Source organism: Parambassis ranga, chromosome 19, assembly GCF_900634625.1.
Source record: "Parambassis ranga chromosome 19, fParRan2.1, whole genome shotgun sequence".
Classification (NCBI taxonomy): Eukaryota; Metazoa; Chordata; class Actinopteri; family Ambassidae; genus Parambassis; species Parambassis ranga.
This window is the reverse complement of record NC_041039.1, coordinates 12,094,863-12,112,519: the sequence shown is the minus strand read 5'-3', so window position 1 is coordinate 12,112,519 and position 17,657 is coordinate 12,094,863. Positions and strand designations below refer to the sequence as shown.

The window sequence follows — 17,657 nt, the reverse complement described above, 5'->3', positions numbered from 1 at the left end:
ACTAAAGTATTTTGGAAAGAGTCAAAGAGCCACAAGTTCAGATGTAATTATGTAGTGAATGGTCAGTGTCATTAGGGGTGGTGCACTTCGGTGGAATAAGGCAGGTCAGACTTCACATTGGACCCCGGCTGACCCCTCCAACACACCTCACAGGGGACTTTATGAGGGAATCCAATTAAGCCCACTGGGCCCTCAGCATCTCGTAAAAGTCAACAAGCTGTCACTCATATTTTCCTTCAGCCCACATCCACCACCATCCTACCCTTCATTTCCACTCCGTCTTTCACTCCTTTTCTGGGGAAACAAACTCTCCCTCCTTCTAAAAACACAAAACACAGAATACAGAAAAGAAACATAATGAAGCCTGCCTACTTTGGGCCTTAGTTTAGTGATAGGACGGTCCACTCAGGAGCTTTTGACATCAAGGAGAGCATGATAAAGTGATTGTGTGACAGCGGTTCACCAAACCAAAGATAAGGTATGACTCACCACATATGGCTGTTGTTAAGTTTGACATATGTGACGCTTCAGGACCTGCATCTGTTTAATTGAATTATGTACAGGATAGATGGATGAAAGGAGGGGAGAGAATAAATGTGCAGAAAAGAAGATATGAGTGGGGTCAAAGGCCTGCATGCTTATCACGATACAGTCTGAGTACTTCTGGATTTTAGGTATTTCCAAAATACAGAATAGAAGTGGATGGCATCTCACAGCTGAAGTCCTGCATGGGGATTTCTTTGATACCATTTAAACTGCACCAACAATAACAATATTTTAAAAATTAAAATGTAATGTAACCTTAACAGGAACTGGCATGAACACTAATTCTTCTCTGTCATATGAGCTCGGGTACTTCCTGTTAAATAATGACTTGCAGATCAGTTCCAGGCAGAACTAAGTATTATTTGTAGGAAGTCACCATTCTGCACCCTCATTCATGCTGACACGTCGTCTTTGAAAGCCTGAAAATACCACAAAAGCCACAGGATTAACCTTCCAACGGTACATTGTCAGAGGAGCTAAGCTATTACATGAGAAACAGAGAGCAATCAAACAATGACTGCTACTTAAATATAAAGAGGGTGTTGGTCCTTAAGTACCAACAATGGTTGTGGATTTGTAAGTACACTCTGAATGCTGTCGAACAACATTAAACCAAACAGACCTGTAATATGATCTTAAATGTCTTTTACACTTCTTACCTGAAGATGTCAGGAAACATACTGTACACCAAAGACAAATGACATGTAGCTGCTGTGTGGTGAGTGCTGTTATGTCTACGTGGGTCTTATCCTGTAAAGATGAATTCCAAACCAGAAGAGAGAGGTAGCAACTCATATCATTCGGGAACTAATTTGTATTTATTTATTTTGATTTTGGTTGTAGTTGATTGTGTTACATTTATTTAACAAGAAAAGTTTATTCTTATGTGATTAAAACACTAACGTACTTAACAGAATTAAAGAACAAGATTAACATGTTACACTAGTTATAATCATTAATAGAATTATGATGATTAAAAAACATTCACATTCAAAATACCTGAGAGTAAACTTCTTCAACATTACCTTCAATAGTAGTCATCAATAGTGTGCATTTGATCTTATACTGCCCTCTAGTGTTGCAAAGAAAACCTACCATGATTAATAGACCGGACCTCTCACAGAGACATGATCAGATTCATTTTGTTTTCATTCATTCATTTGTCAAACTGAACTGAATTCAGAATGTTTATAAAAGAATTATACACTGAATATTCAATGTTGCACCCAGTTAACAAGTTTACATTTTATATTAATAAGCAGCATTCAGATAGAAAGTGCCGTTCTGATTGTAATTATTATTGTTACATCCGTTTCCTTAAAATTCATTCCTACATGTAAATCAAAAGAATTATTAATACAATCATTAAATGTGATATGCAGTGAATATAACAAACTGGATTATAACACATCCCTCATCAGAAATAATATATCAGAAATACAATTCAAAGTAAAAGTATGGTAAAATGTGGATCATCTTTGATCTCACTAGACCAGAGTTTTTACAGTCAGCAAACTGACCAGCAGGGTCAACAGTGATGCCAGCTGGACTGAAGCACTGCTTGCTTTGATCCTTGTTTCTGCAAGAAGATATCCAGTGTTCACATTATCTAGCAGCCCATGACACCAACGAGAACACAAACATGAGACCAACATATGAGAGAATTACCTGGGTGTCCCTGCGTCATGACGAATGGTCCCAGTGAGATGGCTGTAGAACCATGGTAGGATACGTCCCTCTGAACACGGCGATGGTAACCGGGATAGCAGTGCTGCAGGAAAATAACAATAATAAGAGCCTCATTGATGCTTCAGTGGATGTCACAATAAGCAAGCATAAACGCATACGAACACAGTGGTACGTACAGTTGTGCAGTTGTTGTGTCTCAACAGACACAGGTGGACCTGACAGTGCACGTAGAGGGATGGAAAGTTGGTGAAGGTGAACATCTTGAAGGAGAACCGGGCCACAGTGGAGACGCCGTTCTGAATCACCTCCACTGTACCATCTGATGGATTAGGACACCTGGAGGACAGAAACAAGATTAAGAGAGCACATAAAAGATTTAATTTATTTATTCACACAATTAAGAAAACAGAAGCTCTTTTACTCATTGATAATGAGATCCCAGCGGACAGGGTAGCCTGCCATGTTGACCGGTGTGGCCCAGCAGGAGTCAAGAATGGTGGAGATCTGACGCTGATCAACCCCGCCTGTTTGTACCTCCACATACAACCTCTGGTCCACTTCCATCTCTATGTTTCTCTCACTGGTGAGGGGAAAGCGGAAGCCGCGGTCTTCGAAGGGGATCATCCTCATATGAAACATCCCACGGCCAGTTGCAAGCTTCTTCCTCACAATACTATGAAAAGAAAACAAGTTATTCTCAAGAGCTGCCTATTAAAACTGTTCAGTGAATAATGGAGATAGTCATATCACCTCTCGACAGGATTGATGCCCACAGCCATTGACAGTGCCTGATTGAGCGGGTAATTACAGCAGAACTGCAACTCAATGTTCCTCTTCCGGCTGATTATACCTCCATGACTGTCCACTTGGCCCTGGATGGTGTTCTCATACATAAAATGTGTTCCATTGCTCTGAAAATTAAATTAACAAAGAAGTACAAGTTGATTGTATGACATTAAAATACATAGTTTTGACCATCAGTATTAAGGATGCTATAGACCGTACCCTGAGAACTGTCCCACACAGATTGTCGTCATTGTCGAAGTGGAACACCAGTTGGCCATTCTGGAGAGTGGCATTGCAGGAGTCATCTCTGAGATGGAGGGCACTGGAGGGGAAGCCAGCTTCAAAGAGCTGGCAGCGAGACACAGTCATGGTGCCTGAGCTACTGACACAAGTGATGGACGAGTCTGCGGTTTAGAGAGGGAGATCAGGTTAAGGTTAGAAAGTGAAGTGAGAAAACACCAAAGCACTAAACATATGACGCAGAGTTCGAAGGAAACCTTTCCTCACCGTAGCTCTCATTGGTAGGCCGATGATGATGTTCATCACAGAAGCAGCCATACGCGCCGTTCTTCTCACCACACCACTCATACTCTGTGCATTTCAACTGTTCACAGGGGTCTGACTCAGCTGCAGAAAGAGTGAAGCAAGGATGAGACGGAAGCAAAACCTAGAAAACATTACAAACACTCATTTATTATCATCATACCACACTGCAGAGCAGAGCGCCAATCAGGGATGTTTATCCCTGAAACAGAGCAGGTTGTCTCATAGGCTGCCACAGCAGAGCACAGCATGCCGTTGACCGGAGTATAGAGGCAGAGATCATAGACACAGGAAGTGAAGAATGGCTGAGGGTTGGAGTGTAGGTGACAGGCACTGAATGGGCCACTGGTGTTGGTGATGACACTGCAGAGTTCAGAGTATTCCTGCATGAAGGTACAGTCACCCAATCCTTCACCTGCTCTTTCATCATTGGATCCACATCTAGGAAGAACATCAGACTTTGTCACAACACATGTCTCGGTGCAGAATATTTGTGCAGAGTTCATGTATAATTTTAAAGTAATACAGTTACATAATATGGTCATGCATGTGTGTGTTTTATTCTACACAGCTCACCCAGGTTGGCTTGTGGATGCCTTCCAGCTGTGTCCAAAGTCATTGTCATTCTGGGCCAGGGTGCCATTGGGTGAGACTTTGTCATCTGTAGAGTCGTCATTGAAGTTTCCACACATTCCACTGACTCTGTTTTCACGGTTGTGGCCCAGTCTGACCAGTAACGTACTGTAGCCGTCAAACTGGACTATCAAGTCATTGGCATTCACCACTATGTAGCTTCCCTGCGTTACCACCTGAGCTAAGGTCCCTGCGGTGGTTGGAAGAGACACCTCACTTCCATTTACCTTAAGAGATGAACAAACAGAGATGTGAGGAAGGACCTGTGTCCACAACAGACAGTGATTACCTTTAAAGTAGTTTACCTTCACTCTTTTGTTTGGTCCAATCCTGACATACACACTCTCTGGTTGATTTGAAAGGTATACATCCACTGCTGATACAAATGACACACGGTTGTTGCCACGGTGATTATTGGTGGCTATCACCTGGAACTGGGTCTCATCACTGTGGTGGTTTACACTTTCAGTGATGATATATGAGCAGGAGCCCTGGAAGTGAGCCACTGCTCCATCAAAGGTGATGTAATGTGGATCCCCCCACACAGTGCAGGTGGACATGACAGCATAACAACCCAGCTTTCCATTTCTAATGGTGCACTGTTGTGCATTAGTACAAGGTGCAGCAGAGCAGCGCAGGTCATTGGGAGCACGACATTCACATCTCTGGGAACAACCTGCTGTCCAGAAGGACTCACCAGCCTGCAGCAAAAAAAATTAGTCATGATTTAGAGATAGGTAAGAATAGGTATTGTGTCAAACAGAGCAGTCGGGTGACATAATCAAAGGATTGTTGCAGAACTGCATTATTTGAAACCAGATTTGTTTCTTGTTCTGGCCAAGTTGCCACTGATTCCTGTTAATCAGCTTTGTTTACTAGAAAGCCTCAGGTAGGAAAAAAAACATGACGCAAAAGACACCTGTCCTCAGGTTCCTCTTTTGTCGCCTGACCTTTTAACCTTACATTCACAAGTTTATGCACCCATGTGCATTTGTTATATAAATATGACTTACATTGTAGTAAAATCCATCATATTGGCAGCCACATTGTTCCACAGGGACACACCTCGTCCCACTCCTTAGGAAGCCTTCATCACAGAAACATCCCTCAGAGCAAACCTGCTCACAGGTGGAATCAGTGCTGCTGGCACACATGTGGCCACAGCCAGTACCACACAGCTCATAGTGACTGTTGGCTGGACATTGAACTCCTAAATAATAAGTGAGAAAAAAAAACATATTGGTGTTCTGCATATGTCTTATGACACTTCTCATACTATCTTGTATAGTATTCTGTATAGTAGGTACACTATAGTAAAACAAACAACTTACTGCAGGTGGTGTTCTCTCTCCAAGGGTAGATTCGAACATTAGCAGACTGACAAGCACTGACGTATGCTTCAACGGCCCGGCACAGGAGGTCTTGGGCTCGATTTCCAGACACACACACATCAAACACACAGTCATCAAAGTAGGGTCGTGGGTTCACCTGCTGATGGCAGAAGCTGAGGGGACCATCTGCCGCCTGAATCAACTCACACACAGCTCTAGCAGGCTGCTCATTTAAACACCGTGGGCAGGAGGAACCACAACCATCACTGCAGGTGTAGTTTCCCAATACCTTCCAGGATGACCCAAACTCATGTGGCGTGTTTACTGTTGTTCCAGATGGAGTGTGGAACTCGTCGTTTGGATTTCCATTGAAGTTTCCACACAGTCCACATGTTCGTCCCCTAATGAAGACAATGATTGAGGGAAAATGGTGTAACAGAACTTAATAAAAAAGTTACTTAAAAATAGCTCTGGTGAATGGTAGATACCTGTACTTTGAAGGCACGGACACAGACACTGTACTCCATCCATCATATGTGACACTCAGACCAAAATCAGCACTCACAAAGGTTGTGGACCCACTTGTATAGATAGAGACTTGACTTCCATTCAGGACAATTGGCAGGTTGTTAGTTATTCCATTTACCTATAACAAAAAAAAACAATGTTTAAAATCAATAGCAACATGAAAGGTAAGGTTATACTATTTCTTAAGGTTCTAAAGTGGTTCAACTTACCTTCACAATACCCCTGCTTTCTCTGGACATGTGCACCTGATAGCCCCACACATTCACAAACACTTCAGCTGTGATAGAAACAGGCAACCCACTCCAGGGTTCATTCTTAGCCTCCACTGAAAACTGGTGGAGTCCATCAGTGGCATTACAAACTGTCGCCAGAACATAGCGGCAGGTTCCCTGGAAGTCATAGGCCTTGCGATCAAAGGTTAGGTAGTGCGGGTCTCCAGAGGCAGAGCAGGTGCCATGAGGGTTGGGGTGGCAGCCGTACCTGGCCTCCACCACACGGCAGGACTCCTGAGGACCACAGGATGTGGGGATACAGTTGACTAACCCTGTTGTACCATTGCAAGTGCAGAAACTCTGGCATTCTTGACCTTCCCAGAACTGTTCACCACCCTGATGATAGCGTCCTTGGTAGTTGCATCCACAGGATGTTGGCCGCACACATTGGTTTCCATTGAGGACAAAACCATCATTACACTGGCAACCCTCCTGACACGGAGTGTCACAGGAGAAGGGGAAGGAGAGGCTGGGGCAGGTGGAGGGACAAAGGGTTCCACACTGTACATAATGGCTGTTTAGAGGACAGGTTTGCTCTGTAGAGAGAGAAAAAAACATTCAGGACAATTAACAAAGGCCAGTGAATGTGTTGATATCAAAGCCAGGTGATAAACTGCCTACCACAGCCAGTTGCATTTCTCCACTGTCCAATAGAAACGCCCCTCTGTTGACACATTAGGGCATAATCTCGTAGGACCTCACAAAGTGTTGATGCAGGATCTTGAGAGCCTCTAATTATCTCCACACATGCATCCACCTGTTGCCCTGGGTTCATCGTGCCCCAGCATGGTGCAAAGGGTCCATGTGTTGAGCTAAGGATGCCACAGTAATTACTAGAATTGTAATTGATTCCTGAGTTACGATCCATCCTTTCCACACAGTGTGCACTGAGAGAGCCATCTCGCCAGCTGTCCCCAAAGACCTGAGAACTGTTGACAAGAATGCCATTGGGTGTGCGGAAGTCATCCTGTAAGTAACCATTGTAGTTACCACAGAGTCCCCCTAGTGAGCCATTGTAGACACCAGGTGCTGTGATGCTCACAAAGTGAGGCCACACTGTCTGCACAGTTACACCAAAGGAAGTGCGGAGGATGATGCTGTGAATGCTGTTGTGGAAGATTTGGATTCGATTGGACCCAGAACTGAAGGGTAGTCTGACCTGCTGCCCGTCAACCTGTAAGGGGTCATTTAAACAGCATTGTCAAATTTTCTGGGTGGTGTTTTGCTACATTCCTTCTCAGCAACTTTTAAATTATTTTTAAGCACTTACCTTAACATTGCTGCCACCAGCCATCTCAATGGAAACTTGGGTTCCCTCTGCCTCAAATTTTAGAATCCGGGAAAAACCCTGCTGGCCTTGTGGCAGTTTTTCTGCTGTTACCATAAAGTGTGGGTGACTAGACAATCCCATGACCTTGGCAAGAGTCAACTGACAAGCTCCAGGATACTGATACGTCAGCCCATCAAATGTCTGATATGACCCTGGTCCCCTTATCCAGCATGTTGCATAGCTGTTTGGTCTGCATCCTCTTTCTCCCGCTTCCACACTGCATGACTCAAGAGGGCCACAAGCATAGAATTGACAAGTCATGGAGCCGTAACTGCAGCTACAACGCCTCCCACAGTCCTCATCTAGTATTACAGTTTCTCCAGAGCGGTAGTATCGACCCTCAAAGCTGCAGCCACACTCAGCGCGAGGGACGCACACCCCACCACTAAGGATGTAGCCTGAATTGCAGACGCAGCTCTCCTGGACAGGGAGGGGGCAGCTCTGAATTGAATTGGGATTGACACAGGTAGGAGGACATCCTGTGCCTTGGGACTCAAAGTGGCTGTTGGCTGGGCAGGGGATTTCTACACAAAAGAAACATTTTGTTTTCTCACACATTTCACTCCAAGGACAGTTTGAAATATTACTGAATGAGAGACATACCACAGAAGCCTTGTCTCCTCCAGCTCGGTAGCTGGATACCATTTTGTTGACACTGACTTGCATAGACATTGAGAGCCTGACACAGAATGGGCTGGTACCCTTCTCCTATACACAGATCAAACACACAACTTTCCACAAAGCTCTGTGGGGGCAGTTGTTGATGGCAAGCGGCAAACGGCCCAGACATGATCTGAAGGATTCCACAGTGTGCTGTATCACTGTATAAAGCCGTTTGAGCATTAGTGCACGCAGCACAGTCCGAGCCAGCACAATAGACCCCACAACCAGGATCATCATCTCCGGCTGCTTTCCAGCTGTCGGCAAAAATCACATCAGAGCTGACAACCTGGCCTTGGCGGGTCCGAAAGTCGTCTCCAGGGTGATTGTTGAAGTTTCCACACAGGCCACATGTTGCATTCAGGTAAGTGTACGGCACGCTGATAGTGACGTAATGATAGGCGTCATAAGACACAACCAAGCCAAAGTTAGTGCTGACAACCACTGAAAAACCAGACTCATAAACCTGGATGGTGCCGTTGCTAAGAGAGAAGGGAGCAGTAGCAAAGTTTCCATTAACCTGTAAGCACAATAGCATACAAAGAGTTAAAAATATGAACAATACTACCATAGTGCATCAAGGGAAAACTGCATCTTTATTGCTAACCTTAGCCTCACTACGACGTCCTTTAACAAGCTCAATGACCTCATTATTGACAAACACTTTGACCAGTCGCGTCCAAGAAACTCGAGTGCTGCCCCGGTGCTCGTTCTTACCCTCCACTCTATAGTAGGGCAGCCCTTGGTCACACTGCTCAGAGAGGACATAAGAGCACGTGCCCTGAAAGTGAAACACCATGTTGTCAAAGGTGTAGTAGTGTGGATCTCCACTTATGGTGCAAGTGCGTCTCTGCACTGTCTGGCAGGAATAACGAAAGGAGGTTTCCTGGCAGATCTGGGAGAAGGTGCAGGGTTGACTGTAACACTGCAGGCCTGCTCTGGTGCAGGTGCACTTCTGTGCACAGGTCCTGTCAGTCCAGAAGGTGTCACCAAGCTGCACAGGCGCATCTTTTAAAGGAAAAAGTAACATAAATCTTCTTTCCAATATCAATTTATTGCCAGAGTCCAATCATACCATTGAAGGTGCAGCCTGTCGAGCCATGGTCTGTCCGGAAAGCCCAACGACCAGGTACGTTAACGTTGCTGTTCAGACTGAACACTGAATAAGGGCCTGTTGCACTTGCAGTGAATGATCCCGGGATGGTATAATGGTGAGTAGAATTGTTTGTGTCATAGCCAGCCTGGAAATTACAGACACACATATATAAAGAATCAGCGTTCTTTTCAGCCAAGTGTTTAATTTTATTTTGCAACAAATACACAGACTTTATTGATTGAATGTCATTTTAATGGTTCTAACCTCTATGCTACGACTGGTGGAAGCAATTATCCCATAGTTCATCAACACAAACGAGTACTGACCACCAGAGATCAAGACTGCCTGGACAGTCGTTTGCTGAAACAAAGGTGAGTTATGACTTAAATATTGTGTTTATATTGTGCTTTATAGAATGTGCTCTATATACCATTTATAAAAACATGACTTACTGTCCCAGTGGTTGGAAAGTAGGCTACCTCATACCATGTAGCCACAAAGACCCAGTTTGCATTAAAGTTCAGCCCAGGGAAGTACTGATTAATGTCTTGTGTAGCTTGTTGGAGGACAGTTCCACTGGTGTACTGGTTGTAGTAGATGTGACCGTTTGCTCTGTTGTCCAAGTCTGTCCAGAAGGCGGCAATGATGTCTCTGGACCCATACATTGGAAATGGTTGAGGGCTAAAAGAGCTCCATGGCATGTCGAATGTCAGATGTCCATTGTGGTTCACCTGAAGGAAAAACAACAGTTCTTACTAACTAAGTAAGGCACAGTATGTTATACTGACTATGATTAGTACTTATTAAAAAATTTAAGTCGAAGTCAATTCTAAATAGCTTTAGAAAATAATAACCCTGATCCTCAGGCCACATATTTTGTTCTTGATTGAACCTGCGCTGTGGTTTTAAATGTGCCCGACAGTCCACAGACTGCTGGGTTTCTGATCATAACACAACAAAACGAAGTTATAATGAGTCACAAAACTTGTTACGTACATAGATCTGATTGTACGGCTGTCCAAAATAAACAAAAGGCCGTAGCAGACTAATTACAGGAGAACTTCCATCATCTGTGTGACTGCTTTCTGTTCCATAAATTGGGTAAAGAGGTCCTGGAAAATGTAAAATACAATAAAAAATATTTTAGTGTCAGCATTACACACAGCCAACAAAGCAAATCATTGGTGTTTAATCTAACATATCTTAGCAGACATTCTGACAAAGCACAGGTGTGACTAAATTAAATTAAATAAATGTCCTAAATTTCTGATTTTAATTCAAATCAGTTCAATTTGATTTATATAGCACTTTTTACAATCAGAATTGTCTCAATGTGCTTTTACAAAACAAAACAAAAACTCAGCAACACACTTTTTCATTTCTAGAGGGAAGGGCTTGGTTTACGGTAAGCCGAGGGTGTGATAGATTCCCGGCTTCCACACCCTTATGTGTCAGTAACAGTGGTGGAGGAAGTACTGAAGCTTGGTACTTAAGTAAAGGTACAAATAACCAGCAAAATATATACTTAAGTAAAAGTAGAAGTGCTCACACACTGCAAAGGATATATGAACGGGTTAAAATAATCAAAGAAATCATCTTAAAATTAAAATTGACAATGTGTAGTTAATTGAAATTTTCACTACCCAGAACCAGCTATATAAAATCTAACTAAATCTAATAAAAACTAACTAGTTAGCTAACTGAGCCAGAGCACCGGCATCATGATTGAGGCTCATTATAGAAACACAGCTGGCAGCGTGACACCATCTTCATGTCTGACCTCACATCAGTCCAGCACAGCTATATGAACACAACTGTATTCATAAATGTACTTGTAACTACAGACATTTTCAAATTTGTAGTGGAGTAGAAAGTACAGATAATAGCTGCAAAATGTAATGGAGTAAAAGTATAAAGTAGTCTATGCACTATTATTTTTACTTAAGTACAGTAACAAAGTACAAATACTCAGTTACATTCCACCACTGGTCAGTAAAGCCTGTTTCTGGACCTACACACTCTCAATGATTATTCATGGTGCGCAATAGAATGCACTGTGAGTAATTATATGCATAACAGTACAATAAAAATTATACAATAAAACGTTTATTCACATATTCTGACATCATATAAAATGGACAGTTTTTAACAAATGAGCTTACCTGAAGATTGTGCAGTCACTTTACCTGTAAAAATAAATAAAAAAACAGATGCATCATTTGAAATTCTGAGATGGATAATGTCAAAAAATAGATCTAATTTATATAAACACATTGAATGAAATATACGTACTTATCATCCACAAAAGAAGCACAGACAGTATGGCTTGGCGTGCCATGGCTCAGACCTGTCAACCAAAGGTGATGAAATAAAATTAGATTCATTCAGATATGCATCAAAAATGTAGACTGTAGACTACAGTCTGCTTCTAATAAGTAAATTAAATCCTTAATAAAACCAACATTCCATTAGAAACAGTCTCCTGTCTCTTATTCAGCAGCATCGTTATATTGAGAATGATGTTTTACTAGTTCAAAATAAATTACCTCCTCTCATGCTCTTCTTTTCCTCACGCAGGATGACTATGTGAGTCTGAGCAGGAGCAAGAAGTTTTAAACAGTGAAATCTGGCACAGTCCCAATCTAATCTTTCACTTTACACCAGTTAGACATATCAGATGAAAAAATACCAGCTGTTTCCTCATAACAACCAGCATTCCACTGCTCTTTGAGGATTGTTAGATTCTTATACTGACAGAATTATTACATATTTTATTTACCTTAATTTTTCGTCTATATCAAAGTCTCTTTTTTGTCATTTTTAGTCTCAATTAAAAAACAATGTACGGTATCGGACCCGCTCTGAGACATTGCCTTTATTTGCTCAGGTTTTGAGTTGCTCAATAATTTCAGAGTAAAATGCACATGAACTCAATGAATCTGACCGAAAAAATAATGTCCTAATAGTCTTCGCAGAATTTCGCTGTATTTATTTGCTTCCAGTAAGCCTATTTTTCTGTTTAACCATAATCACAGTCTTTCTTAAGTCTTACCCTAAAACCTCTTATTATTGAAACCTAACCACCTTACCACCAATTACTGTAATTGTGCACTGCAGGGCATTAATGAAGACTCTGTAAACCTTCTGTTCTTTATGGAGTATTGTTATAGCAGTTTCATGGTTAAGTGACAATCTCTATGCTGCAGTGCTCGTGACAAGTGGTGGAATGTAACTAAGTATTTGTACTTATTTTGTACTTCTTTCTACTCCACTACATTTCTACAGTGTTTGTAGTTACAAGTACATTTATGAATACAGTTGTGTTCATACACCTGTGCTGGACTGATGTGAGGTGAGTTACACTCAAAAAAATAACTTGTCCAATCTACCTAATATAGTTATGTCAACAATTTCCACACAACTGTGTTGTGTTCAAACTAATTTAACCCTAGAATTACAATGGAAAGAACTAACTAATGTGAAACCCACAAGACTGTCTTGGGTCATTTCAATATTACCTGGTCAAGTTTACTTTAACTGATTAGGTTGTGTTCAGCTAACTAAACCGATATTCATCATGGTAACACAACTCACCCATGTAATTCTAACTCAGCTGTATTTAGTAACACAAACTAAACAGCTCCTTGTAGTTCCAACTTAACTTACTTGAATAAGCAGTACTTAAGTAGTTTTCATTGTATAAAGCTAGTGAATTTGTGTTGGACTTATTAAACCTAGTTATGTCAACAATTTCCACACAATGTTGTTAAGTACATACAAATCAAAATACCTTAATTCGGTGAAAAATATTATTTATTTCCAATGGAACACAACAACAACCAGGAATACTTAAAAACACAACATTTTTGAATACCTCAAAACTCCTGAATATCAAAAAACATTGTTGTTATATTTCCCAATGTCACAATAAAAATGTTTCCCTTTAATTTGTAAATGAAAACAAAAGTTGCTTATAGGGCTTGCCCTTTTCCCACGTTCACAGTTACTGTAACTGTATCCCACTGAAAACTTAGATGTTGAGATTGTTTAAGATGAACCATCATTAACACAGTAAAGAAATTTTAGGTGAAGATAATTGTGTCCTCCTTGTCACATGTGCATTGTAGGGCTTAAAAACAAATCAAAGCAGTTATAAAAAAAATCCCCCACAATCAGTGACAATTTTTAACTGATCATAGCAATCATAGTAAACTTAATGAAGGGTAACTTAGAAAACATGTTTATGTTGCTATGACCAAACAACAAAATATTCACCTATCACTCTTTTATACTGCTCACCTCTTCTGTGACATAAATGCAAACTTGTCATTGGTGCTTTCTGAGTAATTGAGTAATTTTTCTCTCTTATTGTTGTAAGCATTTTTAAATGTTAACCATTTAGTACATCTGATCTCTTCACCAACAGTTCAACACATACAGCAAAAAAAAAAAGAAAGAAAAAAAAATCAGTTTCTGCCATATGATTTGGGATGGAATCCTTCCTCAAAACTTTCTCTGATGCTCAGGACCAGTACACTCTAAAATGTCCCTTCAAACAGTTTGTTCTTTAGCACTTGGGCCTTTGTTGAGAGTTTTTTGCCATCTAGTTCCATCACAAGTTTTTGCAGAACTTCAAATGTGTACGTCAGGTTTGTTGGATAGCTCAAGTCCAGAGAGTACATGAGGCCAAACAAAATTGCAACTGCATTTGCAATGTTATCAAGCTCATGGAGCACTTCCACACCTTCAATGATTATTCCAACATCTTCCAGGCCATCTGTAAGCTCGGCACCATCCCTCTTTATGGCAAAGATTCCCAGTACTGTCTGGTCCATAGCCTCCTGGTTGTCTTCAACATCCTCAAACACAAAACAAATAAACTTTAAGTTATAATATATGACATTTTCAGTTTCTGGAAGGAAAGTATGTACAATAGAACCAGAGACCAAAATACCTACCGTATACTCTTTTATCAGATCTTCAGGGTCTTCATTGAGGTAAACCATCAGTGCTTTCAGTACACAGGCTCTTCTCATTTCAATGGCATCATTCTACAGCAGAGAATAAGGTAAAGATGTCCAATTGGATTATGGTGACCAGCTAGTTTATCTTCATCATCAAAAATAAATGAAAATTCATAAATACCTTAGCCAAGTCAGCCATGATATTCCTTATTTTACGTCCTGCTGCTCCTCCCTTCCTTTTGAAGATTGTCATCAGCTTTGCTGAGTGATGATCCAGCTGTTGCATGAATTTCGATCTCAGTGGGGCAGTGGTGATGCGCTTAAACTCAGCTTCCACCTACATACATTTTAAAAAGCATAAAAATAGCAACACAATACAGGTCAATACAAGAATCAAATTACTGGACCAATGTTAATGTGACTTCCTAAGATGGAGTTCCATAACCAAGTATGTAAATCATTCTATCAACAAGATCCCGTAATTATTTTTCCCTAAGTCCCTAACTTGACACAATGCTATTTTCTGGTAGATTATAATTATTATCTTTCAAAAATAACATTCATATAAAAAAACTTAGTCATCATGACTCACCTCATGCTCAAAGAAAAGCGCTGGCCACCTTTTTTTAAATTCACCAATGAAAGGCCTGTCTTCAATCACCTCATGACGCCTGTAAGCAAATGTCTTTTCCATTTTTTCCTTAACCACCTGTTGGTTGTTTCTCTTTGTCACTTCAGACAATAGTGCCACCCTGTCTTCCTCAAGGCTCTCTTGGGATTGTCCTGTTGGATAATCTGGACAATAGTTCACCTCTGCTCTTCTAGGTTTCTTCACTTGATTTGGTGATGTGCGTGGAGCACCTTGTTTACGCTTGAAGGAATTCAGATTCAGCTCTGAGCATCCAATACTGCGCAACTTCGTCCTGTAGTTTGCCATCTTATGTTTCTTCACAAGTTCTTCACCCACTGCATCAAATTCAGCACTGCATGGATAAGCTTTATATTTGATTATCTGGGAGGCCAAACTTTCAAGAATGCATGATTTCATGCTTGGACTTGGACTGAAAAGGGTACCATTAATTTGAAAGTCAGTATTTGCACGCTGGAGCTGCAACTCAATATCATAAGGAAACTCAGGTACAGGGAAGATGCCTGGCCATGGCTCAGATCTGAGAGATGACGAGGATGAGCCAGAAAATGAGAGAATGTCAGTGTCCACAGATGAAACAGAAGCAGTCTCATTCAGGTTAGGTTCCACTGAAGATGTGCAAAGGTTACTTGGAGACAAAGTACTTGAAAGGTAAATTACTTTGAGGGTTGCTTTGTTTTGAACATCTGACATAGACTGCAGATTTATGAACTCATCAAAGTCAGTGTCCTTGTATTGCAGTCGGAAGTCACCTGACACCTCACAATGTCTCTTTATCTCATTTTTTAGTTCCTCAACAGAATCAGGTAATCCTGAAGGCAGGCTTATTTTGGACGAGTCGTTTTCTCCAAAAACAATGCGAAGCACTGCTGATGTCATGTTTCTTGACAGGTTATTCTGAGGAAAAGCAGGAAAATTATTAAGCCATATGTAATAAGTCTGAGTAGACAGCATCCATTTATCATCAGTATCACAATCACAGGGAGCAGAGGGTTAGTGTAAAGTAAGCATCCCTCAGAATGTTGCATAAAGGCCAGATACTTGCTTCCAAATTAGCTCATTGTGTATTGAAGTCAAAGTCAAAGTCAAAAGTAAGTCAGTATTATTTTATGATAGTGTTTACATGTTTACATAGTTAGCCAGTCGTTAGACCCACCTGGCCCAGCCAGATCATCACAGGTAACTATGTAAACATTTAGTGCTATTGTTTGTAAGTTTTACCCAGACCCACCCACTGAGGTCTGTAAACACATATAAACCATGTTTTCCTCACCAAACAGTTAGAACTGATGAAGCTGCTTGGATGAGCAGCGAAACGCCTTCAAGAAAACTCTACAGGTCCAGACGCCCTGCTTCAATCTTATCTACGACTGCTGTATCAAACTTCACTTCATGAAATGTGTAATGTTCATACTGGCTATAACAACCTCATCCTGAAGACACAAAAAAGCATTGATCTAATTGTGACTAATGTTTCTGTGTAAAAATAGTTGTCTCTGAATCCTATTAAAAACAGTCAGCATCAAATAATAATCAAGAATAATTACCAGACACGTGTATGTATCTTTTAAGGGTGACCATTCGACAGCTTCCACACTTGTAGTCAACCAGGGGATAGTTGTCAGTCAGTTCAGTTAATTCAGCTGACACAAGCTCTGTTGCTGAGGGTTGCTGGATCTCAAATGCTCTGTAGTGCTCTCTGTACCATGATGCTAATTTTCTGCATATGAAGATCAATGTGTCTTCCAAGATACACATCTGAAGTATCTCCACAAATTCAGGCAATCCACCTACTGATCCATGCACAAGAATCATTCCATTTCTATATTGTATGCCATTGGTAGAGACACTTTCTGCTAGAGTAACTGTTGTGAGATCAGGATGTTTTTGTTGTAGATGAAGCACTACATCCTTTTTCATGTCACTATCTGTCAGACATGCACCACTGAAAGAAGAATTTAGTGAATCTGCTGTGGCCTTTTTCACAATTCCAGCTTTTAATTCATTCAGTGCAAATGTCCTGTGCTTTCTGTTCTTGTGAGTTTGATATGTTCCATAAATATTTGTTTGAAAGGAACAGTTCTCAAAAATGCAACATATAGTTTCATGTTTTTTTAGATGGCTATTAACATGAGTTAAAAATTCTTTCAATGAAGCAATGTGGCTACTTGAACAATGGTGGCAGCTAAATGTTGTGCAATCTACTGATGTTTGAGAGGCCTGGTCAAAATGTGATCTACACAGGTGACTTCGGAGTGCATTCCAAGTTTTAAATGTACATGGGCAATTGGAATATGTGCATGGATAAGGGTGTTTGCGGCCAAAGTGGCCATGTTTTAACCTATAGTGCTTCAGTAATTGGTAACGTGTTTTTTCTTCAGCAGCACACTCTTTGCACTTCCACATTCATAATACTGAAGATTGAACACAAACCACACAACAAAACAACAAAAACACCAACACATATACAGTATTAGCTTTGTAGATCTGTGAATACCTGAAATGTTACTTTGGATCTATTACTTACCTCAATAGCCACTTAGAAATGCAGACTCTCTGGTCCTCAAGCTCAGAAATGTAGGGAAAATCTGTAATATATAGGTACAGTTCATTTATTACACTCATCAGAC

The 17,657-nt window shown here is 40.9% G+C and overlaps 2 protein-coding genes across 2 annotated transcripts; both read right to left on the bottom strand.

Annotated features, from left to right (window-relative positions):
• Positions 1-1,413: 1,413 nt before the first annotated feature.
• Positions 1,414-12,011, bottom strand: LOC114451405 (alpha-tectorin-like). Its single transcript, XM_028429973.1, has 25 exons — positions 11,961-12,011; positions 11,707-11,761; positions 11,577-11,600; positions 10,411-10,526; positions 9,867-10,145; positions 9,679-9,774; positions 9,394-9,559; positions 8,926-9,326; positions 8,262-8,838; positions 7,599-8,182; positions 6,950-7,502; positions 6,266-6,864; positions 6,017-6,174; positions 5,529-5,929; positions 5,211-5,407; positions 4,503-4,898; positions 4,141-4,424; positions 3,728-4,005; positions 3,529-3,648; positions 3,241-3,425; positions 2,986-3,146; positions 2,657-2,908; positions 2,412-2,571; positions 2,215-2,317; positions 1,414-2,125 (listed from the first exon to the last, which is right to left on the bottom strand). Exons 2-25 carry the CDS (start codon positions 11,750-11,752, stop codon positions 2,034-2,036), a joined length of 6,228 nt encoding a protein of 2,075 aa, XP_028285774.1. The 5' UTR covers positions 11,753-11,761; positions 11,961-12,011; the 3' UTR covers positions 1,414-2,033.
• A 1,941-nt stretch (positions 12,012-13,952) lies between these two features.
• On the bottom strand, positions 13,953-15,095 carry LOC114451642 (uncharacterized). Its single transcript, XM_028430412.1, has 4 exons — positions 14,971-15,095; positions 14,560-14,715; positions 14,373-14,465; positions 13,953-14,273 (listed from the first exon to the last, which is right to left on the bottom strand). The coding sequence occupies exons 1-4, from the start codon at positions 15,070-15,072 to the stop codon at positions 13,953-13,955; spliced, it is 672 nt and encodes a 223-aa protein (XP_028286213.1). The 5' UTR covers positions 15,073-15,095.
• Positions 15,096-17,657: the final 2,562 nt, after the last annotated feature.